The 10,516-nt window shown below is 34.5% G+C and overlaps 1 protein-coding gene across 1 annotated transcript; it reads right to left on the reverse strand.

The window, feature by feature from the left end:
- Positions 1–1,661: 1,661 nt before the first annotated feature.
- Positions 1,662–5,956, reverse strand: LOC132163192 (RING/U-box superfamily protein). The gene is made up of 5 exons (XM_059573377.2): positions 5,653–5,956; positions 4,256–4,406; positions 3,973–4,039; positions 3,540–3,774; positions 1,662–2,026 (listed from the first exon to the last, which is right to left on the reverse strand). The coding sequence occupies exons 1-5, from the start codon at positions 5,718–5,720 to the stop codon at positions 1,816–1,818; spliced, it is 732 nt and encodes a 243-aa protein (XP_059429360.2). The 5' UTR covers positions 5,721–5,956; the 3' UTR covers positions 1,662–1,815.
- Between the last annotated feature and the right edge of the window lie 4,560 nt (positions 5,957–10,516).

The following is a 10,516-nucleotide window of genomic DNA, read 5'->3' on the forward strand; positions in this document are numbered from 1 at the left end:
TTTGTTTCTTTTGACAGTTGACACCATCTCTCTTAAGGATATATGTTGAGACATAAAATCTAATTATTTAATTTAAAAATAATGGTTAAAATTTCAAAGACTACCATAAAATTATTCTAAGAAATCTAGAGGATCTTAATTAGGAAAAAAAAAACAATTATTGGCAATTTTAAACTTAATCAAATTTTAAAAAGACAAACAATATCAATAGACTTTATTAACAGTTTTAAAAAGAATCAAATAAAATAAATAGATCCAAGTTCGTGACATGTAATATCAATTTTAAAAAGAAACAATATCAATTGCAATGATGGGTACAAATTTAGTGCATGAAAGAAGGCTAGATGTTCAATGAAATATGGGAACAATCAAATTCCAGGTTCGTGGAAGAATAATAAAATGTGAAAGGACATAACCAAGAAAATATTATTACTATATGAAAAGTAACCCTAGATATTACATATTGAATAATGTTACTTTTCACACTTATTTACCACACTCGATTATTTTATATCGGCTGACGGAACGTGTTTTAAGTGGCTTTCCATATCTGCACTTAAAACTAAAAAAAAAAAAAAAAACATTTAAAACACGTTACGCCAGCCATATAAAATGGGTGTGATAAATCGGTATAAAGAAGTAACATCTCTCTTACACACACCTCTTCTTTGCTACTTCATTTTTTCCTCCTTTTAGTTTTTCTAGTCTTTTGTTTGGGTTATTAGAGGTTAGATCAACTAAAAACCCATGACTTCCACCACCCACGTATGCCTCCTCCTCCATTGTCGGTTGTAGCTCAATCATCCACCGACCCCCTCCCTCGGGCGTGTACCCCACGCGCCACCAGTCCTTTTGATCTCATGCAGCAAATCTTTTCTATTTACAACACCTCTGGCTCTCCTTTGTAAAGCTCTTTTGGTCTACCAAAAATTTCTTACTCAAATCTAGTCCTTAAAAATATTCGATCAAGATGGTTTTCTGCCCCACCGCCTCAAATAGTGTCTCATGCACTACTATACAACTACCTCCTCGTCTCTCCAACTCCCTCATAAGTTGGCCAAAGACTAAATTAAAATAAGCTTCCTTTGTTGATACCTACAACATTCACCTTAAGCCGCTACAACCAACTTCATTGGCAATATTTTCACCTTATAGTTGAATCACTGTTAAGATTAAAATTTTATTTTGGTTTTTGTATTTTGAATTATATAATAACTATGATGATTGTTTGTACTTATTTTTCCTCATCTATAAAAATTAAAAGAAAAGGTAGTGATATCACAATTGTTTAGATTATTCAAAACAAAATTATCCCGCGAGAAATTCTCGACTTAATTAAAAATCATATAATAATATAAAAATTTGCCAAAAGTAAATGAAAGATCCCCACCACCTAACGGGGGGGACTTGGATCCTCTCCATTTCATTTAAAATGGAGAGGAACAAGTTAGTTGTTTTTAGGAGGGCAATTTTGTCATTTTATTTTCTTTGGACAAAAATGCCCTCTTAAAACAACTAAATAAATCCCCTCCATTTCAAATGAAATGGGGGGATCCTTCTCCCTAAGGGGGAGGGGGTGTTGGGGATTAATTCTTTAACAAGGGGGATAAAGATAAAATGGTACAGCCACAATTGAAAACTAGAAATAGCCAAATTAAAAAAAGAGATTGATTAAAAAAGAGAATCAATATTAACAACTTGAAACCAACAAAACTATAGCCAAATTGAAAAAAAATCATCTCAGTATGTTAGCAAGAAATACATATACAACCAAGCTTATCATATACACTTTCCAAAGCCTGTACATAAACTATATCACCTAACATGATAATCATATGGAACAATCACATGATCTGGGATAACAGGAGGCAATTTACCGATGTACATGAACAGTCTCTTATGATTCTCCCTCAGTATTGATGATAAATCAATAACATCACACTTATCTGTGTAGATCCAAAGGTCACCAGACATTACTCTTTTGAGGCTATCTCGACAAAAGGGGCATGACTGAGATCGCCCACGCCTAAAGAAAACAGCAAATATATGTCATCAGATCCCAATCAGTGTTTGGAAAGACAGAAAACAAAGTGTATGACTTAGGAAAAGTACCACCTACATCTGCATTATTATTTCAAAAAGATTAGTCAAATTACAATTGAAGCTCTCTAGAATTACTTGTACATTTCAAAATTACCTATTAAGGAATCAATGTGGGACTTTGTACTCATGAATGTCTTTATAAACCACCTATTGTGTGAGCTACTCATCTTGCCAATATATATATATATATATATATATAAGTGCTCACAATTGGATAGCTTCTCAAAGACATTTTCAAAACTGATAGTGTTCTCAGTTCTGAATCGTATCTTCTCGAGAAGATTGCCTAACAAGTCCAATTTTCAAGAAAGATACCAATGGAAGGCCACAAACTTCGATTGTCAAGGGACATTACAGAATGGTATCCTATTCATCACGGGGAAGAAGGGGAAATGGGAAATACAACAAAGAAGAAAAGAAAAATAAAAGGTGGGACAACCCAACAACAACCCAAAGCAACCACATTGGCGCAGAAAAAACTTAGGACTATTGGAAATGGGTCAAATGAATGACTTGGCCCATTTGAGGGCCGCCAGAAAAGGCAATTTGAGAAGGGGCATGAACCTCAAAAGGTTCCTCAATCCCATTTGTGCTAGAGACAGCAAAGGTTCCTCAATCCCATTTGTGCTAGAGACAGCATAGCCAAGAGGCACAGGAAGGTGCACGAACCTTGAAAGATTTCTCAACCATTCCCAAACTCCAACAAGGAAACAACACCACCAGCAAGGAAGCTAAAACCCAAAGAAAACAACCAAAGAAAACAACACAAAACAGATATAGAGAGAAAATATCATAAATACAACACCAAAACCAAAAATCTGCGGCTCCAGCAGAGGAGATGACAGGGACGCGCGGCCGTGTAAATCCATGCATAGACTCGTGAGAACCAAACGAAAGCCAGGCAGAGGTGCAGGAGGTGGCGCAGGGAGCGGAGAATTTGGTGAAGACCGTGGTGGGCAAAGCTGATGAAGGATGACAAATCTAGCTTGGAAAAAGCCAAATCTAAAAACCACGAAAGTTTCGGGAGAAGGAGGTGTCATGGCGGATCAAATTAAAGGAGGCAATAGGTGGTGGTGGAGGTACTGAAGTTGCGATTTTGGGAAGATAAGGGATAGTTTGCCTGAGGCGATGGATAAAGCCGCATAAAAAGCGGAAGGATCTAGAAAAAACTATAGACCGAAAGAATCAGGAGGAGGAAGCTTCATGAGGGAGAGGAGGACTCCCCAGCAGAGCTGTTTCAGACTAACTTCTCAGAGAAGTTTTGCAAGAGAGAGAACGATTTGTAGCGAGAACGGACTGATTTGTCAAGTCTAACATAATGCTTCGTATTTAAAATTGCCTACAGAATGGTATATTTAACTTTTCTTTTTATGTCATTTATGTAGATAATTATTGGATGATATACAAGATTTGTTTAGAGAAGTACAGCAGCTTACCACTCCTTATAACACTTCAAACACAAAGTATGGCTGCAATTTGGCAATACAACCTTGCTGTTCACCTCCATGCAAATCCCGCACTCCTCTTCTCTTTCTATATCAACTTCAGAGAGTTTCCCCCTTTCCAACTCATCCTGTCTTTTGAATCTGAGGCTACATGCCTCTTTCTGCTTCCGATCGTCCAAATCTGTGATGCCTCTATGAAGTTGCAACAAAGAAGGAAATATCACCGCTGTTGACAGAAAGCCAAACTCATCAGCACTTTTTTTTCTGTTTCTTTTTTTTTTTTTTTTTTGGGGGGAGGGGTGGTTGAGGGGGAGAGAGAGAGAGAGAGATGAACATCTTTCCCCAAAATGGAAGCAGTTACAGTAGTGTTAATATATTTATGCATGAAAATTGAGTATTTTCACCTTCTCAGAATATTACTCACCATAAAATTCTCTAATGCTTGCTTTCCTTTCATACACAGACATAGTGGTCTTGCCATCTGCATAGGTCTGCACCAATCCATCACATTGCCGCACCCAACAAGGAAGTAAGTCATCATAAATTTCTACATTGTTTAAGGGGATAGGAAGCAAAATAATCACAGAAACAAGTAAAACGACAGTTGAAAAAGGCCCAATAGAGGGGGGGTGGGGAGAGAGTATAAACAAACAAATCTGAAAGTGGAAACTAACAGAGCTGAGAAGGGAAAGCAGAGAGAAGCATACCATATAAATAAGAATTCTAAGCAAACCAAGTGCACCAGCAAGGTGACAATCAGTCCATTGAACAAGAAAAAGAAAAAGGTGAGCAAGTGGACCGTAGGACAGTCTCATCTGAAGACGTGCTCCATCATTCTCCCTTGGAAAATCTAAAGCCCTGGAATAACAAGGGAAAGAAGGCAGCATATCACAGGATTAATAATATCCAGCAAAGATCCCATCATCAAAGTAATATATAGAAGTCACAGACACTCAACAAATATAATTCGTGGTAAACATTTTCCCCAACTACTCAGCTCAATCAACTTCCCCATAACCCCAACTAACTGAGATCCTTAGAAAGGAGTTGAATCCGAAAGAGTCCCTTATCCCCTACCAATATATTACTTAGCATTGTAGACACTCTTTTCTACAATAGCAACATAGAATATGAATTTGTCAGAGTTTATGTGCATAAACCCAACTCGTTTGTTGTTTTTTGAAGATAAAAATAAGAAAAGAAAAGAAAAAAAAGAAAGGAATTAAAGCCATCATGTTTTCAAATAGTCATACTCAAAGCAGCAAAATTTGAGTTTTTTTTTTTTTTTTTTGTAAAAATCCGATGTCACTTTCTCAAATACTTGAGCAGCCTAGTCTAGCTCATTTTGTCACCACCCAAAAAGTGAAGCTAATAACCAAAATAACAATAATATCATTAGTATTACTGCATACTAATGAATTTACTCTGATTGAGCACATCTATAGGCCAAGCATTAAGGTTTGAGGGGGGGGAGGGGGGGCATAAGTGGGTAAGATAAAACATTGGGTTCTTTGTGTGCAGAACAAGTCAACCAACAGATGAAATTCCTTATCAGGTCCCATCTCTATCTCACTACAAGAAATATCTGCAATTCGCTTTGTGTCATACCAACAAAGCCTGAATGTGAAGCTAAAAAAATTCAGAATCATTATTAAACATTTGATTAATTTCTACTGAAACAAACATTTTGAATGTCATTAGCCATTACACGTGTTGAGAATAAGACAGATGATGCCGGAAGGAAAGGAAAAGGGTGGGGAAGGTGATTCAGAACCTGTTCTCTGATACCATCTTGAGAATATTAAGAACAAAAGGGGGCTATATATCAGGCCAATAATTCAGATACACACATAAGTAATCAATGTGGGACAATACAACAAATATAATCTAACAACATGTTATGGCACAATTAGACATTCAAAAGCAAGAACCTTTCTTTTAGAATGCAAATCAAACAGTACCCAAGAAAAACAAACTCACACCCTTATTTAGACGCACCTAAGCAAAAAAGCAAAAACCCATTTCACAGAGCTTAAAAAAGCACTAAATTCATATCTCGGATAGAGAGAAAAAGAGAGACAGAGAGACAGAGAAAGAGAGTTACAGGGTATTGGCGTGCTGAATATCCGCTTCAAGCGCTTTCAGAGAATCCTTGAACGACGGCTTTCCCATGGCCGGGTACTTTCCCAGAAAACAATTCTCATCCACCAAACAGAAGAAAAAAAGAGAGAGAGAGAGAGAGAGAGAGAGAGAGAGAGAGAAAATTGCAAAACCAAACCCCCCCCCGTAAGAGAGAAAATCAGAGTTTTTGTTGCAGTCGATGAAGCCTTTCTCGTGAAACACAAAACCAGAACACGAACTATACCGCAACCTTCACTCTGTTCTGAGCTCCGAATTCATTATAGGAACGAGAATAGTGTCCCGTGTCAAATTACCATTTTGCCCGTCATTATCTTTAATTGATTAAAAAAAAACCCTTAAATCTTGAATGGGGCAGGGGGGCAGGTGGTTTAGAGGGTTATTGTTGAGGCCTCTAAAGAGTCGTCAAAACCAGCTGTCGCTGCCCATTGGTTTTGCGAAGTTGGCGGCTTATTCGGGTAAAACCGTAAAAGACTACGTTATCATTATCCAATGTATGTAATATAAGCAGTAAAGTTGCATTATCTTCAATTATTGTTATGTTTTGTCGTAATAATGTGTCTTTAATGATCTTATGTTATTCTGGTGAGGTTTTAATTGTTTTTCTTTTCCTTCTAGAAAACCAAGGTTTATTAACTGATTAAGCTTTTTCTTTCTTTTCCTTTTTTTTGTCTTAAATTTTATTAAGTCTATAAAGTTGGTGAGATAATAAATAATTACCCTAGGATTACTCAGGCAAGCGTTTTCAATAGGTAACTCAATTGGTTGAGCATCACGTCTCATGAAGCGGAGGTCACTAATTCGAATCTTCATCCTTATTTTTGCTATCCTTGTCCAGACATGTCAAAAAAAAGCTTGATCTATTCAAGTGGCCTTTACATGAAAATTAATAGGGCGCACATTATCTCCTCTCCTTCTCTATCTATTCATTTTTCTCTTCTCTCTCGTACGTTTCTTAAGCATCGAAAGCTTCCCTGAGGACGGGCAATTTTTGATTTTTTCTTTCTTGTTTTGTAGGTTACATGCCTCCAATTCGGTCAAAAAATAATAATAATAATAAATAAATAAATTGCTTTAACAAAGTCATTAAAGCATGTGATTTTCACATTTATATTTAATATATTGTTAGAGCCTGATAAGTGTATAATTTTTTTTTTTTTTGGGTTGGATAAGGAGTTTTGTCTTTGTCGAAGTAAATGCATTTGGCCCACTCTAAAGATGACCATATTCAAAAGTGGTCGAATCCTATGTGCTAGTGCATGCAAAATACCTTTTTGCCCATAAAGGGTTGTCTGATCTCATTACACGAAGGATCGTCAACTCATTTCATGATTCAACAAGTATTCTTTCAAATTCTTCATCTATGAAGTTGATGTATGTTCTTAAAATACATAATTTTATATGCATTTTTAATATGCTTAATACACATATTTTAATAACAAATATCAATTTAATAAATTGAATTGAAAGAAAATTTTATCTCTCTTACTAACTATATTTTTTAAAAAAAATATACATTTTATCTGCAAAACAAACTGCTATTTTTTAAATACATAATTCCTAACAAAATACAATTAGGTGCTCGAATTTGACAATTTGACACTTTTAGATATACATATTTTTTAGTTTTTTTTTTTTTTTTTTTTGTTCTTCTATCGGTTGTGGATCACACATATTGAAGCGGAGATCACTAGTTCGAATCTCTTTTTCCTCTCCTTTATGTGGACATGTCAAATATATATATAATTTTCTTTTATTTAATTTAAAAATAAAGATAAACTTAATGGTTTATTATGTAGCGACCCCTAAATTATTTAAAGTATGGATAAGACCAAGGATAAAGTAAAGTCATGTTTTTAATTTTTTGTCCTTATTATATTGTTCTTTTTGTTATTTATTAATCCTAAATATACGACTTTTAAGCTGCCTAATCTATGCCATGGGAATCAAAGAGAAAGTCAACACAAATGATAAACCTCTAAGCACCAATTATCACTCCCCACGTTACGGTCTAATGATTGTGGGACAGAACGTACCAATCCACTTCACCTCGGTAGTTGGACCTCTCATTATTATTATTTTTAAATAATAATTTAATGTTATATCAACCCAATAAAATATAAGTAAAATGGGTACGTGTGGTATATAAGTTAACATTACTACAAAAATAATGATAAATACTTCATTCTCATCCTACTTTCATATTATTGGATGGATGAGCACTATTAGATCAGCTTACTAGAATGAAGTGAGATAAGAGTTCAATATGTAGTATTATTTGTACCAACCAATTCTTTGGACCGGTCATTATTAAATAAAAATAATAAGGAAAAAATATAAAAAAAAACCCTTCAAATTATCCGTTGTTTGTAATATAGCTTTACAATATTCAAAAAGTATTAAAGTAGTCCCTAAAACTACCAAAATGTATCAAAAATGCCACTTATTTTTTTATATTCCTATAATACCTATATTCTTTTAACAAATAAAATAATAAAATAATTGTAAAAAAAAAACCATTGGACGAATAAATACAAAAAAAAGGAATAAATAAATAATTAGTCATTGTAGTTGACATAAATTATAAATTGCTTCATGTCGTATTAAAGTAAAATCTATTTGGTAGTTTGATGGGTTACTTTAGTACTTTTTTTTTTTTTTTTTGAATATCTCAAAAACCGTACCTTTGATTTTACTTTAATATGACATGAAGCAGTTTGTAATTTAGGCCAACTAGAGTGACTAATTATTTATTATTTATCCCAAAAAACTTTTTTTTTTTGTTTTTATTCCCCCATTTGGTTTTCTTGTATTTAAAAAAAAAAAAAAATTGTTTGGTTTTTTTTTTTTTTACAATTATTTTATTATTTTATTTGTTAAAAGAATAGGGATATTAAAAAAAAAAAAAAAAAAGGTGTCATTTTTGATAGATTTTAGTAGTTTGGAAGCTACTTTAATACCTTTTGAACGTTGAGGAGACTATATTGCTAACGGCTGGTAGTTTAGTTTTTTTTTTTTTTTTTTTTTTAATTTTTCCAAATATTAATGATTAGTTATGACTGTCAAGTCAATATTATAAGATAATTGTGAGATAAAAAAGTGGTATATAACACTACTCTTATATAATTGACTTGATTGAGATCCCTATAATTTTATGTCTAAAGTGCAAGGGCAAGGAAAAAATGTAAGGGATGTGAGAGGGGCCCATTATTTGAAATAATGGAATAAGGAACCCCTATATTAAGGCATAAGGGCTTCAATCTTCATTGAGGTTGCTTAGCGCTACTGCCTGATTCTAAGGATAGGAGAATTGTCGGGATCCCTAATTGTAAGGTATCTTAATCCAATTGACCCATAAAGCTGAGAGACAAAGAGAGAGAGAGAGGGTGCCCGACTATGTTATTTTGATGAAGAATTGAGATCTGAAGGTATTGTGTGGGGAGCAATACTTTTAATTTGAATTGTTTATTTTGAATGAACGAGTTAAAATGCAACGAAAGAGGATAACTTGCATCACACACAAGTCATATAAGTGATTATTGACCAAACCATCATTTTAATCATTAAGATGGTTAATCCATCCTCAACCTAATGATTAGGAGTAGCTAAACCATTGCTGCCATTAAAGTTTGCAATCACCAACTACCCCTAATAGGACTCCTAATCCCCTAGCTGGCCAAAAGAATGATTCGGAGACCGCATTTGATGGAATCTCAATCCTTCTTTATTGAGTATGGACCGTATGGTTATGGTGACTTACTTTAATTAGTTCAAACTAATGAAAACTGCCATAACGTTCTTTAATTATAAATGTATATAAACTCTAGATAAATATTATCAAAAAGGTCAGCACAATTATATATGATCAATAAGGTAGCTACCTAATTATAGTACAATTATCATTCTTCTTTGTTGTCGTCCATTTCCTTGTTGTCCAATTTGCGGTTGGTATGCTCTTAAAAGTATAGCTGTGCAATCCATAGTTTAAAGGATTAGTACAAAATGGGCACATCAGACAACACTACCATCTTTATCTTGGTAATTGGTCTTCTCGCAACTAATTACAAGTTGTTGTCATGAATCATGATTGCGGTCTCCTTGTTAGGATTTAGATCTTTGAGAAATCTCCGCTCGAGTTTTATGTGAGAGAGGGGGATGCGGTTTCAAAGTGCCCAAACAGGTCTTTAGATTGCTCAGGCTGCAAGGTCTACCTGTTTGTGTGCTCCAAACCCTCACCCTTTCTCATTCCCGGCCCGAATTTTGGAGAGTTCGAGTAGAAAATTTCAAAGAATCCTGATCCTTGTTATACTCTGTTGTGGATTAGGATTAGAACCCTGCAGCCATCTCTACGTGGACTGTCCAAATTATATTACAACTTGAGTGCCACAATTGTAAATTTGTGAGAGATCCTAATTCTTTTGGTTTTATGTGCACCCGTAGAAAATGACGAACAAATGTGAAGCACAACCACACAGATTTAGGACATTGAGTACAATTATTTCTACAAGAGACGCATTTTAATTTCCAATTGCCAAGGAACCCCTTTACCTTTTCTCTTAGATGAATAAACATACCGGTACTACTACACAAAAAAGAAATGCTAAATATCACATTTTTATCTCATAATATTGATGTGATAGTTCCAACCAACTTTTGGTTTTTTTCTTTTTTAAGTAAGAACTGATCTAGAGGTTGGTTGGAACCGCCACATTAACATTGTAGGATAAAAATGTAATTTTTAGCATTACTATTACAAATAAAATTTTAATTGCAAATTTTCCTCTCAATCCGCATTTACAAAAGGTGCTGCTTTATGCAATCAGCTTGTG

Source organism: Corylus avellana, chromosome 8 (genome assembly GCF_965113065.1).
Source record: "Corylus avellana chromosome 8, dhCorAvel1.hap1.2, whole genome shotgun sequence".
Classification (NCBI taxonomy): Eukaryota; Viridiplantae; Streptophyta; class Magnoliopsida; order Fagales; family Betulaceae; genus Corylus; species Corylus avellana.

Excerpts from the sequence above, each read along its gene's own strand:
- LOC132163192 (XM_059573377.2), bottom strand. The coding sequence starts at position 5,720 with ATGGGAAAGCCGTCGTTCAAGGATTCTCTGAAAGCGCTTGAAGCGGAT. Across the intron at positions 4,040-4,255 it reads TTAGAATTCTTATTTATATG|ACCTATGCAGATGGCAAGAC; the intron begins GTATGCTTCTCT and ends GGATTGGTGCAG. Across the intron at positions 2,027-3,539 it reads TTGAAGTGTTATAAGGAGTG|GCGTGGGCGATCTCAGTCAT; the intron begins GTAAGCTGCTGT and ends TGTTTTCTTTAG.